Source organism: Symphalangus syndactylus, chromosome 9 (genome assembly GCF_028878055.3).
Source record: "Symphalangus syndactylus isolate Jambi chromosome 9, NHGRI_mSymSyn1-v2.1_pri, whole genome shotgun sequence".
In the NCBI taxonomy this organism is placed as follows: Eukaryota; Metazoa; Chordata; class Mammalia; order Primates; family Hylobatidae; genus Symphalangus; species Symphalangus syndactylus.
In genome coordinates this window covers 62,326,308-62,348,807 of record NC_072431.2, presented here as the reverse complement: position 1 = coordinate 62,348,807, position 22,500 = coordinate 62,326,308, and the positions used below count along the sequence as shown (strand labels likewise).

General features: G+C 45.7%; 1 protein-coding gene across 7 annotated transcripts in view; it reads right to left on the bottom strand.

Annotated features, from left to right (window-relative positions):
* The window catches only part of LOC129489732 (general transcription factor II-I repeat domain-containing protein 2B), an 85,708-nt gene that overhangs the window by 5,885 nt on the left and 57,323 nt on the right, over positions 1 to 22,500 (bottom strand). For 6 of the 7 annotated variants that reach the window (XM_055292787.2, XM_055292786.2, XM_063646330.1 and 3 more), the window contains 7 exons: positions 17,121 to 17,198; positions 15,274 to 15,330; positions 13,194 to 13,259; positions 11,026 to 11,103; positions 9,160 to 9,243; positions 7,674 to 7,857; positions 6,370 to 6,398 (listed from right to left, as the gene is read on the bottom strand). In XM_055292787.2, the coding sequence (XP_055148762.1) occupies positions 6,370 to 6,398; positions 7,674 to 7,857; positions 9,160 to 9,243; positions 11,026 to 11,103; positions 13,194 to 13,259; positions 15,274 to 15,330; positions 17,121 to 17,198 (576 nt within the window). The remainder of the gene's footprint in view (positions 1 to 6,369; positions 6,399 to 7,673; positions 7,858 to 9,159; positions 9,244 to 11,025; positions 11,104 to 13,193; positions 13,260 to 15,273; positions 15,331 to 17,120; positions 17,199 to 22,500) is intronic. The other variant, XM_055292789.2, reaches the window with a different exon arrangement.

Below are 22,500 nucleotides of genomic sequence, written 5' to 3'. Positions count from 1 at the left end.
CGTCCCCTTCTTAATCAATACGGAGGCTACTCACTCCACATTATCTTCTTTTCAAAGGCCTGTTTCCCTTGCCTCCATAACTGTTGTGGGTATTGACAGCCAGGCTTCTAAACCTCTTAGAACTCCCCAACTCTGGTGCCAACTTAGACAATACTCTTTTAAGCACTCCTTTTAGTTATCCCCACCTGCCTAGTTCCCTTATTAGGCTGAGACACTTTAACTAAATTATCTGCTTCCCTGACTATTCCTGGATTACAGCTACATCTCATTGCTGCCCTTCTTCCCAATTCAAAGCCTCCTTTGCGTCCTCCTCTTGTATTCCCCCACCTTAACCCACAAGTATAAGATACCTCTACTCCCTCCTTGGCGACCGATCATGCACCCCTTACCATCTCATTAAAACCTAATCACCCTTACCCCGCTCAATGCCAATATCCCATCCCACAGCATGCTTTGAAAGGATTAAAGCCTGCTATCACTCGCCTGCTACAGCATGGCCTTTTAAAGCCTATAAACTCTCCTTACAATTCCCCCATTTTACCTGTCCTAAAACCAGACAAGCCTTACAAGTTAGTTCAGGATCTATGCCTTATCGACCAAATTGTCTTGCCTATCCACCCCATGGTGCCAAACCCATATACTCTCCTATCCTCAATACCTCCCTCCACAATCCATTATTCTGTTCTGGATCTCAAACATGCTTTCTTTACTATTCCTTTGCACCCTTCATCCCAGCCTCTCTTTGCTTTCACTTAGACTGACCCCGACACCCATTAGGCTCAGCAAATTACCTGGGCTGTACTGCCGCAAAGCTTCACAGACAGCCCCCATTACTTCAGTCAAGCCCAAATTTCGTCCTCATCTGTTACCTATCTCAGCATAATTCTCATAAAAACACACGTGCTCTCCCTGCTGATCGTGTCTGATTAATCTTCCAAACCTCAATCCCTTACAAAACAACAACTTTCCTTCCTAGGCATGGTTAGTGCGGTCAGAATTCTTACGCAAGAGCCAGGACCGCACCCTGTAGCCTTTCTGTCCAAACAACTTGACCTTACTGTTTTAGCCTAGCCCTCATGTCTGCGTGCAGCTGCTGCCGCCCTAATACTTTTAGAGGCCCTCAAAATCACAAACTATGCTCAACTCACTCTCTACATTTCTCATAACTTCCAAAATCTATTTTCTTCCTCACACCTGATGCATATACTTCCTGCTCCCTGGCTCCTTCAGCTGTACTCACTCTTTGTTAAGTCCCACAATTACCATTGTTCCTGGCCGGGACTTCAATCTGGCCTCCCATATTATTCCTGATACTACACCTGACCCCCATGACTGTATCTCTCTGATCCACCTGACGCTCACCCCATTTCCCCATATTTCCTTCTTTCCTGTTCCTCACCCTGATCATGCTTGATTTATTGATGGCAGTTCCACCAGGCCTAATCGCCACACACCAGCGAAGGCAGGCTATGCTATAGTACAAGCCACTAGCCCACCTCTTAGAACCTCTCATTTCCTTTCCATCGTGGAAATCTATCCTCAAGGAAATCACTTCTCAGTGTTCCATCTGCTATTCTACTACTCCTCAGGGATTATTCAGGCCCCCTCCCTCCCCTACACATCAAGCTTGAAGATTTGCCCCCACCCAGGACTGGCAAATTAGCTTTACTCAACATGCCCCGAGTCAGATAACTAAAATACTTCTTAGTCTAAGTAGACACTTTCACTAGATAAGTAGAGGCCTTTCCTACAGGGTCTGAGAAAGCCACCGCAGTCATTTCTTCCCTTCTGTCAGACATAATTCCTCAGTTTAGCCTTCCCACCTCTACACAGTCTGATAACAGACCAGCAGTGAAACCTTTATATCCCTTACAGTCCTCCGTCTTCAGGAAAAGTAGAATGGACTAAAGATCTTTTAAAAACACACCTCACCAAGCTCAGCCACCAACTTAAAAAGGACTGGACAATACTTTTACCACTTTCGCTTCTCAGAATTCAAGACTGTCCTCGGAATGCTACAAGGTACAGCCCATTTGAGCTCCTTTTTATTAGGCCCCAATCTCATTCCAGACACCAGACCAACTTAGACTGTGCCTCAGAAAAACTTGTCATCCCTACTATCTTCTGTCTAGTCATACTCCTATTCTCCGTTCTCAACTACTCATACATGCCCTGCTCTTGTTTACACTGCCGGTTTACACTGTTTCTCCAAGCCATCACAGCTGATATCTCCTCGTGCTATCCCCAAACTGCCACTCTTAGCTCTTGAAGTAAATAAATAATCTTTGCTGGCAGGACTATGCTGAGTCTCCTCAGGCACTCTCTATCAGATGTCCTAGGTCCTCCCAATTCTTAGACCTTTTATACCTGTTTTTCTCCTTATCTTATTCCATTTAGTTTTTCAATTCATACAAAACCGTATCCAGGCCATCACCAGTAATTCTACACGACAAATGTTTCTTCTAACAACCTCACAATCTCGCCCCTTACCACAAATCTTCCTTCAGCTTAATCACTCCCACTCTAGGTTCCCACGCCACCCCTAATCCCGCTTGAAGCAGCCCTGAGAAATATCGCCCATTCTCTCTCCATACTACCCCCCAAAAATTTTTGCTGCCCCAAGACTTCAACATTATTTTGTTTTATTTTTCTTGTTAATATAAGAAGGCAGGAATGTCAGGCCTCTGAGCACAAGCCAAGCCATCGCATCCCCTGTGACTTGCACGTATACATCCAGATGGCCTGAAGTAACTGAAGATCCACAAAAGAAGTAAAAATAGCCTTAACTGATGACATTCCACCACTGTGATTTGTTTCTGCCCCACCCTAACTGATCAATGTACTTTGTAATCTCCCCCACCCTTAAGAAGGTACTTTGTAATCTCCCCCACCCTTAAGAAGGTTCTTTGTAATTCTCCCTACCCCTGAGAATGTACTTTGCGAGATCCACCCCCGACCCCAAAACATTGCTCCTAACTCCACTGCCTATCCCAAAACCTATAAGAACTAATGATAATCCACCACCCTTTGCTGACTCTCTTTTCGGACTCAGCCCACCTGCACCCAGGTGAAATAAACAGCCATTTTGCTCACACAAAGCCTGTTCGGTGGTCTCTTCACACGGATGGGCATGAAAGCTCTCTGCTGTCTCAAACTCCTGAGTTTAAGAGACCTTCCTGCTTTAGCCTGCCAAGTAGCTGGGGCTACAGGCGTGAGCCACTGTGTCCAGCTGATTTTTAAATTTTCTGTAGAGATGGGGTCTTGCTATGTTGCCCAGGCTGGTCTCGAACTCCTGGCCTCAAGCAATCCTCTTGCCTTGGCCTCCAAAAGTCCTGGGATTATAGGCCTGAGCATTTTAACATATTTTCTCATTTGATTCCCAAGAAAACTTTGAAATAACAGAGATGGGAATGAGCACAGAAAGGCATATGATTTTTACCTACTGTGAGTCTCAAATGACAAGGGTGACGGCCACAGAACCACACAAAACTCATTCATAGCCGGGCGCGGTGGCTCACGCTTGTAATCCCAGCACTTTGGGAGGCCGAGGCGGGCGGATCACGAGGTCAGGAGATCGAGACCACGGTGAAACCCCGTCTCTACTAAAAATACAAAAAATTAGCCGGGCGTGGTGGCGGGCGCCTGTAGTCCCAGCTACTCGGAGAGGCTGAGTCAGGAGAATGGCGTGAACCCAGGAGGTGGAGCTTGCAGTGAGCAGAGATCACGCCACTGCACTCCAGCCTGGGTGACAGAGCGAGACTCCGTCTCAAAAAAAAAAAAAAAAAAAAAAAAAAAAAAACTCATTCATATAAGTGTGTTCGAGTGTACAGGGGCTAGTGTTTTAGATTTAAAGAACCTGGCCACCCTGCAGGTAATCAAGGTATTTCCAGAGTACACACACATAAAAGTGCACCTTAAGAAAATGTAGGCCATGTACAGCGGCTCATGCCTGTAATCCCAGCACTTTGGGAGGCTGAGGCAGGAGGATCGCTTGAAGCCAGAAGCTCAAGGCCAGCCTGGGAAACATAGTGAGACCCTGTCTCTACAAAAAAAAAATTATCTGGGCATGGCAGTGCTGTCCCAGCTACTCAGGAGGTAGAGGTGGGAGAATCGCCTGAGGGCAGGAGTTCCAGGCTGCAGTGAGCTATGATCACGCCCACTGCACTCCAGCCTGGGTGACAGAGTGAGACCTTGTCTCTAAAAAACCCCAATAGTGATAAAATAAATAAATAAAGCTATTATAAAAGATCAAAAAATCATTTAGCAATCAGATACGTTTGGGAATAAGAATGGAGCATTTTAATAGGATACTTTGGTTTTCTTTTTTTTTTTTTTTTTTTTTTTTTGGAGATGGAGTCTGGCTCTGTCGCCCAGGCTGGAGTGCAGTGGCTCGATGTCTGCTCACTGCAAGTTCCGCCTCCCAGGTTCACGCCATTCTTCTGCCTCAGCCTCCCAAATAGCTGGGGCTACAGGCGCCCGCCACCGTGCCCGGCTAATTTTTTTGTATTTTTAGTAGAGACGGGGTTTCACTGTGTTAGCCAGGATGGTCTCGATCTCCTGACCTCGTGATCCGCCCGCCTCAGCCTCCCAAAGTGCTGGGATTACAGGCGTGAGCCACCGCGCCTGGCCTTTTTTTTTTGAGACAATCTTGCTCTGTCGCCAAACTGGAGTGCAGTGGCACAATCTCGGCTCACTGCAACCTCCAGCTCCCTGGTTCAAGTGATTTTCCTGCCTCAGCCTCCCGAGTAGCTGGGATTACAGGCACGCACCACCATGCCTGGCTAATTTTTGTATTTCTAGTAGAGACCGGATTTCACCATGTTGTACAGAAGGGTCTCCATCTCCTAACCTGGTGATCCGCCCACCTCGGCCTCCCAAAGTGCTGGGATTACAGGCTTGAGTCACCGCGCTCAGCCTACTTTGGTTTTCAAAGGTTACATTAGGAGGTTCCCTGGTGACTCATGCTTGTGAGAACACCTCTCTGTATTCTACTTGACAGGATACTGACTCACTTGCAAGGGCTCCAGGGAAGACATTAAGAATATTTAACAGGATGGGGGCGGGTAGGGGGAGGGAGAGCATCAAGAATAGTTCATGCATGCTGGGCTTAAAACCTAGATGATGGGTTGATAGGTGCAGCAGACCACTATGGCACACCTTTACCTATGTAACAAACCTGCACATCCTGCACATGGACCCTAGAATTTAAAATAAATGTTGAAGGGGAAAAAAAAGAGAATATTTAAGAAGCAGAGTGCCTGGGCATTGCTCAATCAAAACAGATGCTGAGCCAGGTGCAGTGGCTCACGCCTGTAATCCCAGCACTTTGGGAGGCCAAGACGGGTGGATCACTTGAGGTCACGAGTTTGAGACCAGCCTGGCCAACATGGCTAAACCCTGTCTCCACTAAAAAATACAAAAAGTAGCCGGATGTGACGGCACGCACCTGTAATCCCAGCTAATCGGAAGGCTGAGGCAGAGAATCGCTTGAACCCGGGAGGCGGAGGTTGCAGTGAGCCAAGATCTTGCCACTGCACTCCAGCCTGGGTGACAGAGCGAGACTCTGTCTCAAAAAAAGAAAAGAAAAGAAAAGAAAAAAGAACAGATTCTAGTCTCAGCACTGGAAGGGTTCTAGGGGTCACTGCTGTGCCAGGTGGAACCCCCTTTGCTTCAGCACTGTAGGGAGGTCAAGCCAAGGTCGGAGGGTACTAGAATGGGACTGGGTGGCCAGGCAGGAACTATTTACCAACTAACACAGAGGCGATCGGTACTGTGATCCTGAGTGCAGCTGTGCGGGTGGCCTCATGGCATACTTGAATAGTATGCCACATCAGCCACGCATGGTGGCTCATGCCTGTGATCCCAGCACTTTGGGAGGTGGAGGCGGGCAGGTCCCTTGAGGTCAGAAGCCCCATCTCTACTAAAAATACAAAAGTTAGCCAGGTGTGGTAGCACATGCCTATAGTCCCAGCTTCTCGGGAGGCTGAGGCAGGAGAATCACTTGAACCTGGGAGGTGGAGGTTGCGGCGAGCCGAGATTGTGCCATTGCACTCCAGCCTAGGTGACAGAGCGAGACTCTGTCTCCAGAAAAAAAAAAAAAAGAGTGTGCCACATCACACGTCACACTCATGGTGTGATATAGATCACGCTCCTTCAGACTGTTGTATGAGAAAAAAATGCCTGGTTAATCAAACTCAAGTAACAGAATTATCTAACTTTATCACATGCAGGAAAAATAAAGCATGCATCGAAGGCTGCATACTTGGGTCCCAAGCTCACGGAAGCAAAAACCCCGTGGTAAGCGCCCACTGAGACACTTCCCACTGCCCAACATTGCCGGAATGTTCTTCTCACCTGTAGAATACTCACCATTACTGAGCTCAAGCCCTGGAAGCGGCCTGAAGAGAAAGACACATTGATAAATGCGACAAGCTCACATTTCCTCTTTTGCCCACTTAGTTTTATTTTATTTTTTAATTTTTACTTATTTATTTATTTATTTGTTTTGTTTTTGTTTTCTTTGAGACAGAGTCTCGCTGTGTCACCCAGGCTGGAGTGCAGTGGCGCGATCTTGGCTCACCACAACCTCCGCCTCCCGGGTTCAAGCCATTCTCCTGCCTCAGCCTCCTGAGTAGCTGGGATTACAGGTGCCCGCCACCACGCCCAGCTAATTTTTTTGTATTTTTAGTTTCACCATGTTGGCCAGGCTAGTCTTGAACTCCTGACCTCAGAAGATCTACCCACCTTGGCCTCCCAAAGTGCTGGGATTACAAGCATGAGCCACTGCGTTGAGCTTTTTGTTTCTGTTTCTGTTTTTTTTGAGATGGAGTCTCACTCCATCACCCAGGCTGGAGTGCAGTGGTGTCATCTGGGCTCACTGCAACCTCCGCATTCCAGGTTCAAGTGATTCTCCTGAGTAGCTGGGATTACAGGCATGTACCACTATACCCCGCTAATATTTATTTTTAATAGAGATGGAGTTTCACCATGTTGGCCAGGCTGGTCTCGAACTCCTGACCTCAAATGATCCACCTGCCTCAGCCTCCTAAAATGCTGGGATTACAGGCCTGAGCCACCATGCCTGGCCTATTTATTTATGTTTTGAGATGGAGTCTCATTCTGCTGCCCAGAATGCACTGGAGTGCAGTGGTGCCATCTCAGGTCACTGCAACCTCCACCTCCCAAGTCAAGTGATTCTCATGCCTCAGCCTCCTGAGTAGCTGGTATTAGAGGTGCACGCCACCACACCTGGCTAATGTTTGTATTTTTAGTAGCAACGGGGTTTCACCATGTTGGCCAGGCTCGTCTGAAACTCCTAACCTCAGGCGATCTGCCCAGCCTCAGCCTCCCAAAGTGCTGGGATTACAGGCGTGAGCCACCAAGCCTGGCCCCGCTTAGTTTTATTGGACAAACTTTTGCGGAGTGTTAACTCTATGCTAGGTGCTGTGTGAGCTAAAACTGGGATGGGCTGCCCATGATCACCGAGGAAGAGGGACATGGATACATCTCAAGGAAGCAGAAGATGATGAAGTCAGTGTCAGAGGCAGCATGGCCCAGCAGTCAACTGCGAGAACAAACCCCCAGCCCAAGTCATGGGACAGACATTCCTGGGCTGCCACATGCCCACCTCGGGCAAGTCAGAGTCTCCAGATTCCTTCTCTTGACTCACTTACCTGATGACTGTGAATTTGATAAACTCAGCTGCCTCCAAGATCCTCCTCATGGAACTGATTTCCAGGTAGCCAGGGGCCTTGAATACCACCCCCGGGGGCATGCCGTCAATCACCACACAGCCAGGGTTGAATGTGATCTTCCTGTAGGGAACTTTCACAGGGAAATCCACGCCAATTGCTTCACCTGTGACGGGATAAGCAGCATAAAACCAGCTGAGTTTGGCTGGGCGCGGTGGCTTACACCTGTAATCCCAGCCCTTTGGGAGACTGAGGCGGGTGAATCACTTGAGGCCAGGAGTTCGAGACCAGCCTGGCTAACATGGCGAAACCCTGTCTCTACTAAAAATACAAAAATTAGCTGGGCGTGGTGGCGCATGCCTGTAATCCCAGCTACACGGGAGGGATCCAGGATGCAGAAGTTGCAGTGAGCCAAGATCACCCCACTGCACTCCAGCCTGCGATACAGAGCGAGACCCTGCCTCAAAACAAAACAACACAAAACAAAACAAGTTAAAAAAAAACAACGCAAATAAAACTAGCTTAGTTTGTTCCTTACATTTCCTAAACCAGGATTTATCTTTAATGTCAGGATTTAGAAGCATCGAATGACAATACTTATGATCAGTCATTACTGCTTTATTTTCCAGTGGTACTATGATGTGTGAATATAATTTTAAAATTTTGAAACTGGCACGGGTAGTAGGCAAACTTAGTTTCTCCATCCATTACAAATGGTTATCATGGTGCCTACCTGAAAAGTTTTATGTGAGGATTAAATGATCAAACACATGTTGAGCACAAAAAATAATATCCAAGGTAAGCACTCAGTAAAACAAAGATAGCTATTATTATTATTATTGTAATTAGTCAATGCTACCATGCAAAAGCTCTTCTGTAAAAAGACATATTGACTAATTTTTATCATACCTCTTTCACAAAAAGATCAATTTCTTTTTTTTTTTCTTTTTTTTTTTTGAGACAGGGTCTCACTCTGTTGCCCAGGCTGGAGTGCAATAGCACGATCTAAGCTCACTGCAACCTCTGCCTCCCAGTTACAAGTGATTCTCGTGCCTCAGCCTCCTGAGTAGCTGGGACTACAGGCGCGCACCACCACACCCAGCTAATTTTTTGTATTTTTAGTAGAGATGGGGTTTCACCATGTTGGCCAGGCTGGACTCGAACTGGCCTCAAGTGATCCACCCACCTTGGCCTCCCAAAGTGCTGGGATTAAAAGCGTGAACCACTGCGCCCAGCCAAATCAATTTCTTATAAGATGAAGTTTTTTTTTTTTTTTCTTTTGTAGACCTGGGGTGTCACTTTGCTGCCCAGGCTGGTCTCAAACTCCTGGGCTCAAGTGATTCTCTAGCCTTAGCCTCCTAAAGTGCTGGGATTACAGGTATGAGCCAATGCACCTGGCCAAGTATTCTTTTAAAAAGAAGTATTTTAGGGATATGAATTCTGGATATAAAAAGATATAAAAACTTACCAAATTTTCGGCTAAAGAGGTCATTAACTTGTTCTCTCAGCTGCTTAATCTTTTCAATGCTTGATAATCTTTCCTTCTCGTTATCTAAAAATAATTAAACAAATAAACAAACCAAGGTTATTCATGTATTTTCTCCCAAGAATGCTGTTGGGAGAAATGCCTGTTAGCACCAGAGAAAGTGCTTTACCTGGATTGTTATTCAGTTTACTTTTAGCAATAATTAAGCATTTTGGAAATTTGGAAATGGAAGCCATTATAGACAATAGAGAATTTTCCAAATTATAACCCTATATAAACATACTACATACTACTTTTAAGAAATATTTTCAATATCATACAAGACAAGGATGTTTACTTTCACCACCACTTTTCAGCCTTAAAATAGAAATCTTAGCCAATGAAATATGACAAGTAAAAGGAATAAGAGATACTAGGATTAGAAGGTAAGGTATATTTTTATTTTCTTTCTTTTTTTCTTTTCTTTCTTTTGCTTGTTTTTTGGTTTTTTTTGGGTTTTTTTTTTTTGTTTTGAGGCTGAGTTTTGCTCTTGTTGCCCAGGCTGGAGTACAATGGTACAATCTTGGCTTACTGCAAACTCCTGGGTTCAAGCAATTCACTGCACCCCTACTGGGTTCAAGCAATTCTCCTGCCTCAGCCTCCCAAGTAGCTGGGATTACAGGCACCTGCCACCACACCCAGATAATTTTTGTATTTTTAGTAGAGATGGGGTTTCACCATGTTGGCCAGGCTGGTCTCAAACTCCTGACCTCAGGTGATCCACCTGCCTCAGCCTCCCAAAGTGCTGGGATTACAGGTGTGAGCCACCACCCCCAGTCTGTTTTTCTTTTCTTTTTGTTTTTTAGAGACAGAGTCTCACTGTGCTGTGCAGGCTGATCTCAAACTCCTGGGCTCAAGTGATCCTCCTGCCTCAGCTTCCCAAAGTGCTGAGATTACAGGCACATGCCACCATGCCTGGTCCTTTTTTGTTGTTTTTATTTTTTAGATATTTTTCAATACTTTAAAACTTTATTTACTTTTGAATAACTAAAGCAATCACATGGCTCAACATTCAAGAGGAGTAATATACAGAAACATCTCAAATGTCTCTCTCCCATCCCTATCTCAGCGGCATCCCTATCTCAGTGGTCAGTTTCCTTCCCTGGAGGAACTATGTTATTAGATTCTCTTGTATCTTTCCAGATATATTTTACATACACATATTCAGAAAAGAAGATTATTATTATTATTATTTATTTTTTTGAGACAGAGTCTCGCTCTGTCGCCCAGGCTGGAGTGCAGTGGTGTGATCTTGGCTCACTGCAAGCTCCGCCTCCCAGGTTCACGCCATTCTCCAGCCTCAGCCTCCCGAGTAGCTGGAACTACAGGTGCCTGCCACCACGCCCAGCTAATTTTTTTGTATTTTTATTAGAGACGGGGTTTCATCGTGTTAGCCAGGATGGTCTCGATCTCCTGACCTCGTGATCTGCCCGTCTCAGCCTCCCAAAGTGCTGGGATTACAGGCATGAGCCACCGTGCCCGGCCAGAAGACTATTAATCATGAGCAACAAAACACTTCACTGCTGTGGCCAATTCCAATTCAACCATAGCTGGTGCTCCGTGCTGCCTGCTCTGAGATGTGTTTTCCAGGTAATGCCCGGTCTTGGCCAGGAGAAGCAAAATATCTGATTAATAATGTCTGATATGAGCAAGATGCTTGGTGTGTAGCAACTTGCAGAATATTTTATATTCCCGAACTGTCATTTCTTAGTTGCCAGGGTGAACTAAGTGAAAAATGACAGGTCCAAGAGACCACCCTATGTCAAAAAATAATTAAGACAAAAGGAAAACTGTAACATTAGTCCATACCTGGAACAGTCACTTGAACGATGTTAAGATCTTCAACACCTGCTGCAGAATTTGTAACACTGGATGAATTTGTGTTTCCTTAAAACAGAAGTTGAAGTTTAGAATTTACCAAGAATAAGACCAATTCTCCTTTAAATATGTCTAAGTGCTGCTTTGATCAGAAGCCCAGACGGAATTTTTTTTTTTTTTTTTGAGACAGGTTCTTACTCTGTCATCCAGGCTGGAGTGCAGTGGTGTGATCCTAGCTCACTGCATCCTTGACCTCCCATGGTCAAGTGATCCTCCAACCTCAGCCTCGTGAGTAGCTGGGACCACAGACATGCACCATCATGCCCAGCTAATTTTTTTTTTCTTTTTTTTTTTTTTTTTTTTTTGAGACTGAGTCTATCGACCAGGCTGGAGTGCAGTGGTGCGATCTCGGCTCACTGCAACCTCTGCCTCCCAGGTTCAAATGATTCTCGTGCCTCAGCCTCCTGAATAGCTGGGATTACAGACGCCCACCACCACGCCCAGCTAATAATTGTATTTTTTTTAGTAGAGACAGAGTTTCACCAGGCTGGTCACACTGGTTGAGAACTCCTGACCTCAAATGATTCACCTGCCTGGGCCTCCCAAAGTGCTGGGATTACAGGCGTGAGCCAACAAGCCTGGTTCTAATTTTTGTATTTTTAGTAGAGACAGTTTCGCCATGTTGGCCAGGCTGGTCTCAAACTCCTGGCCTCAAGGGATCCACCCACCTGGGTCTCCCAAAGTGCTGGGATTACAGGTGTGAGCCACCATGCCAGCCTTAAATCACACTTTCAACTTCACTTCTTTTAGATACTTGAACTTAAACTGAGTTCACTGGCTGCAGGCCTGAGCAGTTACTTTTGATATGTCTGTCCACTCCAGTAGGAAAGGGGCTATGTCTGAGTGAATCGTCCTTTTCCTTTCCATTCTCCCCCCTTACGTACCCTCGACTCTTCATTCTTTCCTCACGTGAACACAGCACAGTTGAGGCCCAGTTGTGGGTCAGTGCTAACGTGCAAGACTTAAAAAAAATTTTTTTTTCTTAATTTTTATTTTTAGAGATGGAGTCTTGCTCTGTTGACCATGCTGGAGTGCAGGGGCATAATCACAGCTCACTGCAGCCTCGAAATCCTGGGCTCAAGCGATCCCCCCTCCTCAGCCTCCCAAGTAGCTGAGACTACAGGTGCGTGCCACCATGCCTGGCTAATATTTTTGTTAGTTTGTTTTGAGGCAGGATCTCACTCCCATCACCCAGGCTGGAGTATTGTGGCATGATTACAACTCACTGCAGCCTCAACTTCCCTGGGCTCAGGTGATTGGCCCACCTCAGTCTCCCGAATAGCTGGGACTACAGGTGTGTGCCACCATGCCCTGCTAATTTTTTGTATTTTTAGTAGAGACAAGGTTTCACTATGCCCAGGCTGGTCTCAAACTCCTGGGATCAAGTGATCTGCCCACCTCAGCCTCCCAAAATGCTGGGATTACAGGCGTGAGACACTGTGCCTTGCCTAATTTTTTTTAATGTTTATTTTTTACAGAGATAGAGTGTCACTATGTTGCCCAATCTGATCTAGAACTCCAGGGTTTAAATGATCCTCTTGCCTTGGCCTCACAAAGTGCTGGGATTACAAACATGCACCATCATGCCTGGTTATTATTTTTCTTTTCTTTCTAATTTTTTTGCACAGCTAATTATGTTGTCTACAACACCCCAAAGCATTGGGCCTTAATGGGAATATGGGCTGCTCTATTATATATACACACATTAGAGATTTCAATCTCTTCCCCCCAAATTTTTTTTTTTTTTTAGATGGAATCTCACTCTGTCACCCAGGCTGGAGTGCTGTGGTGAGATCTTGGCTCATTGCAACCTCTGCCTCCCAGGTTCAAGCGATCCTCCTGCCTCAGCCTCCCAAGTAGCTGGGAATACATACATGCACCACCATGCCTGGCTAATTTTGTATTTTTAGTAGAGATAGGGTTTCACCATGTTGCCCAGGCTGGTCTCAAACTCCTGGGCTCAAGCAATACACCTGCCTTGGCCTCCCAAGGTGCTGGGATTACAGGCTTGAGCCACTGAGCTCTGCCATCCTCCCCACAATTAATCCTGTTAGAAAGAATGAAAACCAGACTTGGCAATGGGGCTTTAGGCAACTAACCTTCGATTTTCACCTCGGCTTCAGGGTCCTCATTTGGTTCTTCCGAAAGAACCAGCGGAGTGGAATCTTGAAAAAAAAATGTCTAAAATGACATTCATTATTAAGTATTCTCCTCATATTCCAACACATTACTGCTCCTATACCAAAAAAGTAGCTTATCCTGGCATTTTAAATACATTTCGTGTATAATGAATACAAACATAATTTTAATTTTATAAGCAATAATAATAGGATAATAAACAGTAATTGGGCCGGGCACGGTGGCTCGCACCTGTAATCCCAGCACTTTTGGGAGGCCGAGGAGGGTGGATCACTTGAGGCCAGGAGTTGAAGACCAGCCAGGGCAACATGGCAAAACCCCATCTCTACTAAAAATACAAAAATTATCCAGGCGTGGTGGCACATGCCTGTAATCCCAGCTACTCAGGAGGCTGAGGCAGGAGAATTGCTTCAACCTGGGAGGTGGAGGCTGCAGTAAGCCAAGGTCACAACACACTGCACTCCAGCCTGGGTGACAGAGTGAGATTCTGTCTCAAAAAAAAAAAAAAAAAAAAAGAATCATTTTGGTAGTCATGTGTCGCTATCTCTCTAAGGCAGATATACAACTAAAAGTAAGATCACATTGCCTATAAATGGACAAAGATGTCCCATGCCTCTAGGTTTGGAAAGGAAATCTTTATTATTACTATTATTGAGACAGTCTCACTCTGTCGCCCAGGCTGGAGTGGAATGGTGCGATTTTGGCTCACTGCAGCCTCCGCCTCCTAGTTTCAAGCAATTCTCATGCCTCAGCCTCCCAAGTAGCTGGGATTACAGGTGCCTGCCACCATGCCTGGCTAATTTTTGTATTTTTAGTAGAGACAGGGTCTCACCATGTTGGCCGGGCTGGTCTTGAACTCTTGACCTCAGGTGATCCACCCACCTTGGCCTCCCAAAGTGCTGGGATTACAGGCGTGAGCCACCATGCCTGGCCCTTTTTTTTTAATTATTAATTTTATCTTGGACATACACAAACCACATTAGGAATTTAGGCTTTATTCATATGATGCTCAAGATTTATATATGAATGGAGGGAAATATCAAATTTTACTTCTAATGCAAGAATTTCCTAAAATACTATTCGACTCTGTCCAAAAGAATTCTATCATGCCATGCAAAAGACAAAGCAACAAACAGCACCACTGCAAAGTTAATTTCCATATTTTGGTGCTTTAAGTAGAATCACTCACAGATCAGAAGCACAAGAAGTGATAGAGCCCTTCATGTTATATCTTAGGGCAAGAGCTCAACTCTTCATAGTTTCTGAGAAGACAGGCATGCCAGAAAGTCACCTTCCTTATTTTCCAACTTACATGTATAAAAGAGTATGTTCTCTGTAAAATACTATAAACTTTCAGCTGGGCACGGTGGCTCACGCCTGTAATCCCAGCACTTTGGGAGGCAGAGACGGACGGATCACTTGAGGTCAGGAGTTCGAGACCAGCCTGGCCAACATGGTGAAACCCCATCTCTACTAAAAATACAAAAATTAGCCGGGCCTGGTGGTGCGCGCCTGTAATCGCAGCTACTCAGGAGGCTGAGGCACATGAATCACTTGAACCCAGGAGGCAGAGGTTGTAGTGAGCCGAGATCGTGCCACTGCACTCCAGCCTGGGTGACAGAGCGAGATTCTATCTCAAAAAAAAAAAAAAAAAAAAAAAAAGTATGTTCTTTGTAAAATACTATAAACTTTTTTTATTTTTTTATTATTATTATTTTTTGAGACGGAGTCTCGCTGTGTCGCCCAGGCTGGAGTGCAGTGGCGCAATCTCGGCTCACTGCAAGCTCCGCCTCCCGGGTTCATGCCATTCTCCTGCCTCAGCCTCTCCGAGTAGCTGGGACTACAGGCACCCGCCACCATGCCCGGCTAATTTTTTGTATTTTTAGTAGAGACGGGGTTTCACCGTGGTCTCGATCTCCTGACCTCGTGATCCGCCCGCCTCAGCCTCCCAAAGTGCTGGGATTACAAGCGTGAGCCACCGCGCCCGGCCTATAAACTTTTTTTAAAAGAGAGAGAGAAAAAATGCCGCATGTTTCTAACCTTCCATTGGTAATTCCATTTCTATTACTTCATTGCTTGTGGAAGAAGGGTGGCTTCCTGAAAGAAAAATAAATAATATATAACAAAGGGAGAAATACAAAAATGTAAAAAGAAATCACTGAATACAATGCAAACAAGTCAATACCCACACAGGAATACACCTGAAATACTTCTACCCCTTGAAATAAAACTGGCTGCGTGCAGTGGCTCACGCCTGTAATCTCAGCACTCTGGGAAGTGGAGGCGGGCAGATCACCTGAGGTCAGGAGTTCGAGACCAGCCTGGCCAACATGGTGAGACCCCTTCTCTGCAAAAAAATACAAAAATCAGCTGGGCTTGGTGGCACATGCCTGTAATCTCAGTTATTCGTGAGACTGAGCCAGGAGAATCACTTGAACCTGGGAGGTGAAGGTTGCAGTGAGCCACGATCATGCCACTGCATTCCAGCCTGGGCGACAGAGTGAGACTCTGTCTGAAAAAAAAAAAAAAAAACGTAAACCAATTAATTTCTCTGAGTTTCTCACATTCTGGATTTTATTGACTATATCCTTGTGGTGATGTTTTCATATGTGCCTGTATTCCATGCATCTCCTAAAAATTGCTGGTTAGATCTAAAGGCTGGGTCAGACTTAGGTCTGATTGTTTTGTTTTGTTTTTGTTGTTGTTATCGTTTTGAGACACAGTCTCACCTCAGCACCCAGGCTGGAGTGCAGTGGTGTGATCACAGCTCACTGCAGCCTTTACCTCCCAGACAAGCAATCTTCCCACCTCAGCTTCCCAAGTAGCTGGGGCTACATGCGTGTGCCACCGTGCCCGGATACTTTTTGTATTTTTTGTGGAGATGGGGGTCTCACCATGTTGCCCAGGCTGGTTTTGAACTCCTGGGCTCAAATGATACACCTGCCTTGGTCTCCCAAAGTGCTGGGATTATAGGTATGAGACACTACACCTAGCCAGGTTTGATTTTTTGTTTTGTTTTGGAAGAATCCTTGACAAAGGTGGTGTGGTGTACCTCCTGCTGGATCCCATCAGACCAGTGACCAGTCAGTTCAGGAACTGTCAGTCAGGTCTGCCCATGATAAAGTCCCCATCAGACTTTTATAAAATGGTTTTAATGGCCACCAACAATTATTGCCAAGATGATCACTTCATTAGGTGGTGCAAAATCATGACAGTCGTGACAATTTATGACTTCTTTTTAAAAGTCTTATGGGCCAGGTGTGGCGGCTCATGCCTATAATCCCAGCACTTTGGGAGGCCAAGGTGAGTGGATCACCTGAGGTCAGGAGTTCGAGACCAGCCTGGCCAACATGGCGAAACCCCATCTCTACTAATAATACAAAAAATTAGCCAGGCGTGGTGGCAGACACCTGTAATCCCAGCTCCTCGGGAGGCTGAGCACAAGAATCATTTGAGCCCAGGAGGCAGAGGTTGCAGTTAAGTGGAAATAGCGCCACTGTACTCCAGCTTGGGCAACAGAGTGAGATTTTGTCTCAAAAAAAAAAAAAAAAAAGAGTATGTGGATTTAGCCCAGGCATGGTGGCTCATGCCTATAATCTCAGCACTTCTGGAGGCCAAGGCTGGAGGACTACTTGAGCCCAGGAGTTAGAGACCAGCCTGGGCAACAAGGTGAGACCTCATCTCTATAAAAAACAAACAAAAGAGTACATGGATTTAGGCTAAATAGAATCGATTTTATAACTGTAGGATTATTTATTCTAAATGGCAGTATGCTAGATCCTAGGTAAATATACATGGGTGTTCACCAGTTTTTCAGACAAGTAGTAATTAAAATCTTCCATCCCAAATAACTTTTGGGGAAGAAAATTATTATCAAACAGTATTACCTTGCATATTATATTGATAGTAATTAGGATCTTCTGATTCTTTCTTGACTGAGACAGCTTCTGCTTTCAGTGCAATGCCTTGGAATGCAATGGAAATTATAAAATTGTATGTTAGGTTAAGTTTGCCGACAGAGAAATACGAGTAGCTAATATAAGTTGATTAATACAGCAATGTTACAATCAGCAAAAGAACTTGTAGCTCACTCACTATGAACAAATTTGACCTCTTGATACAAAAATAGAAATACTATAAATATAAAATAATATACATATAGAAAACATACACTTGTGTATTTATGTATATTTATATAAAAATAATATCAATTGTAAAATCAATAGAAAAGGAAAGAAGGAAGGAGGGGACCGGGCGCGGTGACTCACGCCTCCAATACCAGTACTTTGGGAGGCTGAGGTGGGCAGATCACTTGAGGTCAGGAGTTTGAGACCAGCCTGGCCAACATGGTGAAACCCTGCCTCTACTAAAACTACAAAAATTAGCTGGGAGTGGTGGCAGACGCCTGTAGCCCCAGCTACACAGGAGGCTGAGGCAGGAGAATTGCTTGAACCCAGGAGGTGGAGGTTGCAGTGAGCTGAGATCGAGCCACTGCACTCCAGCCTAGTTGACAAAGAAAGACTCCGTCTCTAAAAAAAAAAAGGAAGGAAGGAGAGGAGGATGAAGGAAGGCATCATGAAGCTGGGAGAGCTTAGTCTAGGGTGGCTAATATCCACGTGCATTTACATGAAATGCTATGAAGATTCTTCTGTCATGGAGCCTGAATTGACATGTATAACCTTCTCTTTTTTTTTTTTTTTTTTTTTTGAGACAGAGTCTCACTCTGTTGCCCAGGCTGGAGTGCAGTGGCATGATCTCGGCTCACTGCAACATCCACCTCCCAGGTTCAAGCGACCCGCCTGCCTCAGCCTCCCAAGTGGCCCGCGCCACCATGCCTGGCTAATTTTTGTATTTTCAGTAAAGACGGGGTTTCACCACATTGGCCAGGCTGGTCTCAAACTCCTGACCTCAGGTAATCTCTCAAAGTGCTGGGATTACAGGTCTCTCAAAGTGCTGGGATTACGGGAGTGAGCTACCATGCCCGGCCAGGCACTTATAATCTTAACTTACCCACTATAATGGAATGGATTTCAAAACCTGGAGAAGCTATATCAGTAAAACCAAACGCCTTTATCAGAGAAAGGTGTGGTTGGCTGCAAAAATTAGCTCAAGACCTCTCCCATCCCAGGATGTACATCCCTTTGCAATGTGACTCTCTCATGCTTCTTTTCTAGAAGTAAAGTCTGTTTCTCTGCCATTTTGTTATTATTTTTTGAGACAGTCTTGCTCTGTTGCCCAGTGGAGTGCAGTGGCGCGATCATGGCTCACTGCAACCTCTGTCTCCTGGGCTCAAGCGATCCTCCTGTCTCAGCCTCCAGAGTAGCTGACTATAGGCATGCATCACCATGCCTGCCTAATTTTTGTATTTTTTGTGGACATGGGGTTTCACCGTGTTGCCCAGGCTGGTCTCGAACTCCTGGATTCAAGCAATTTGCCTGCCTTGGCCTCCCGAAATGTTGGGATTACAGCTGTAAACCACGGCGCCAGGCCATTCTCTGCCTTTTTTTTTTTTTTTTGAGACGGAGTCTTGCTCTGTTACCCAGGCTGGAGTGCAGTGGTGCGATCTCGGCTCACTGCAAGCTCCGCCTCCCGGGTTCACGCCATTCTCCTACCTCAGCCTCTCCGAGTAGCTGGGACTACAGGCGCCCGCCACCACGCCCCGCTAATTTTTTTTTTTTTTTGTATTTTTAGTAGAGACGGGGTTTCACCATGGTCTCGATCTCCTGACCTTGTGATCCGCCCGCCTCGGCCTCCCAAAGTGCTGGGATTACAGGCTTGAGCCACCACGCCTGGCCTTATTCTCTGCCTTTTAAATCTGGCCCTGGCTGTCTGACTTGCTTTGGTCAATGGGACATGAGCAGATGGGATGCAAACAGAGGCTTGAGAAGAGCTTGATAATCCGTGGCTGCTGCTTCTAGAACCTCATCACCATGGGAGCCAGCCTGGGGTGCCTCCAAAGGGTATGAGGACACAAGGAGAGAGACCCTGATGTCCCAGCCGGGGCCTCAGACACACAGCCATCCCGCCCTTGCTGAGCCAGTCCAGCCAAAACACAGAAATGTAGGAATGACTAAATATTCCATTCCATTCCATTGGAGCCCTTCCCCTTCCCTTTCCAGCCCAGGCTGGAGTGCAATGGCATGATCTTGGCTCACTGTAGCCTCCACCTCCCAGGCTCAAGTGATTCTCCTGCCTCAGCCTTCCAAGTAGCTGGGACTACAGATGCGCACCACTATGCCTGGCTAATTTTTGTATGTTTAGTGGTGACAAGGTTTCACCATGTTGGCCATGCTGGTCTCCAACTCCTGACCTCAGGTGATCCGCCCGCCTCGGCCTCCCAAAGTGATGGGATTGCAGGCGTGAGCCACCACACCCAGCCTCATTTCAGGGGTACTTTTAAATACAGCAATAGATGACTGATACTAAAATGTACATGTAATTTAACCATGAATGTTTATAATAGCAAAACAAAAAAACTGTGGCACAGCTTGGGGTTCATTGTTTAACATAATTTATAAGTTCTGAGGGGTCATCTGAAAACCTTCAACAGCTCTGTTGGTATAAGGATAGTGAAGCTAAACATTTAAAAATCTGATTTTCAGCTGGGGACGGTGGCTCAGACCTGTAATCCCAGCACTTTGGGAGGCTAAGGTGGGCAGATCATTTAAGGCCAGGAGTTTGAGACCAGCCTGAACAGCAGGGTGAAACCCCGTCTCTATTAAAAATACAAAAACCAGCCAGGCGTGGTGATGGGTGCCTGTAATCCCAGCTACTCGGAAGGCTGAGGCAGGAGAATCGCTTGAATCTGGGAGGCGGAAGTTGCAGTGAGCTGAGATCGCACCACTGCACTCCAGTCTGGGTGACAGTGAGACTCTGTCTCAAGAAAAGAAAAAAATTGGCCTGGTGCGGTGGCTCATGTCTGTAATCCTAGCACTTTGAGAGGCCAAGGCGGGTGGATTGCCTGAGTTCAGGAATTTGAGACCAGCCTGGGCAATATGGTGAAACCCCGTCTCTACTAAAATACAAAAAATTAGCCAGGTGTGACAGCGTGTGCCTATGGTTCCAGCTACTCAGGAGGCTGAAAGAGGAGAATCACTTGAACCTGGGAGGCGGAGGTTGCAGTGAGCTGAGATCATGCCACTGCGCTCTAGCTGGCGAGACTCTCAAAAAAAAAAAAGAAAGAAAGGAAGAAGGAAGGAAGGGAGGGAGGGAGGGAGGAAGGAGAGAGAGAGAGAGAGAGAGAGAAAGAAAGAAAGAAAGAAAGAGAAAGAAAGAAAAGAAAAGAAAGAAAGAAAGAAGAAAGAAAGAAAGAAAAGAAAGAAAGAAAGAAAGAAAGAAAGAAAGAAAGAAAGAAAGAAAGAAAGAAAAAGAAAGAAAGAAAGAGAGAAAAGAAAAGAAATGAAATTAAAACCAGGGAGATGTTTGTTCTATGTAGCAAATGCTATACACATATCACAAGAAATAAGGACCAATTGAGGACCAGCTCGCAGGAGCCTGCCGGCAGCTGGTAGCAATCCATATCACTTTATAAAGTCTACAGTAGGAAGTTTTGTGAATAAGGAAGCATATTTTTGTTCAAATGAAACCACATCTCCAACAAAGTCATGTGGGAACCACAGATCTAGCCCAACAGCTGGTGAGGAAGGAAACTCGGCCCCTGGGGACACTGATCACTTCTCACTCTCACCCCCTTCATCTTCCCAGGTTCTTCTTTCTTTTTTCTTTTCTTTTTGAGACAGAGTCTTGCTCTGTCACCCAGGCTGGAGTGCAGTGGCACGATCTCGGCTCACTACAACCTCTGCCTCCTGGGTTCAAGTGATTCATGTGCCTCAGCCTCCTGAGTAGCTGCGATTACAGGCGCGCACCACCACGCCCGGCTCATTTTTGTATTTTTAGTAGAGATGGGGTTTCACCACGTTGGCCAGGCTGGTCTCGAACTCCTGACTTCAGGTGATCTGCCCACCTTGGCCTCCCAGATTGCTAGGACTATGGGCGTGAGCCACCGTGCCTGGCCTCATCTTCCCAGTTTTGTATGTGGAGCCTGTGGCTTGGGGTATTTTTTTAATTCTCTGTGACCAGGTAAGACACAGGCAGAAGATATCTGAGCTCTGAAAACATCCAAGGCTAAAATTGAGTGGGCAAGAGTTTGAGGCCTGTCATGTCAGAAACGGGACTAAGATTCCACAGCTGACCTGTGCTCACAGCTGAATTGTGCTGAGCTGAAATACTGCGCCCGTTTCTTTCCATTCAACTTGTCTTGGTTTGACCTAGAACCACTGCACAGGAGAAGCACCATTTTTTGTTCAGACTCTCATCTGAAGCTGGAGATTCTGCTAAGCACCTGTATGCATGGGAATGGAGGGGACATGTGCACCCACAGTTGTGGCAAAAAGATCCTTGGGTGTGACAAAGGAGGAGCCGGGCCAAGGAGACCTGTCCGCTGTGTCCCTGGACCCTCCCAAGGAATCCAAGGAACTGTGAAGCATGAACCACATCTTCACTGTCTTAGAGACGCCGCTGTCCTTCCTTCATTTTACTCATGCTAAAGGCTCTATTTTTCTTTTTTCTAGAACTTTCTTTCTTTCCTTTTTTCTGAGATAGAGTTTCACTCTGTCGCCCAGGCTGGAGTGCAATGGTGTAGTCTCGGCTCACAGCAAACTGCCTCCTGGGTTCAAGCGATTCTCCTGTCTCAGCCTCCCAAGTAGCTGGGATTACAGGCATGCGCCACCACGCGATCCCATTGAAGAGGGCATTTTTTTCCAGTATACACTGTCATAGTAATGTACCTATATTGTAAAACATTTAGAAATGACAGAAAAGTCCAAAAAAGCAGTAATATATGTCCAAAAATAAAAACACTGCTCTATTTGTGAGTCAAGTTAATAATTCCAAATTTATATTCAAAATGTTTTACTCATTTCAAATTCAGGTTCTAATTCAACTATAAATAATATTCTGTCCACAAATATGTGTATTTAATAACATCTTAGTCCCCAGTATGTACTGAATTAGAAGGCTCCCTCTCTTTTTTTTTTTTTTTTTTTTTTTTGAGACAACGTCTCTCTCTGTCACCCAGGCTGGAGTGCAGTTGCACCATTACAGCTCACTGCAGCCTCGACCTCCTGGGCTTAAGCGATCCTCCCACCTCAGCCTCCTGAGTAGGTGGGATCACAAGCATGCACCACCATTTTTTATATGTTTTGCAGAGATAAAGTCTCGCCATGTTGCCCAGGCTGGTCTTGAACTCCGGGGTTCAAGCAATTCGCC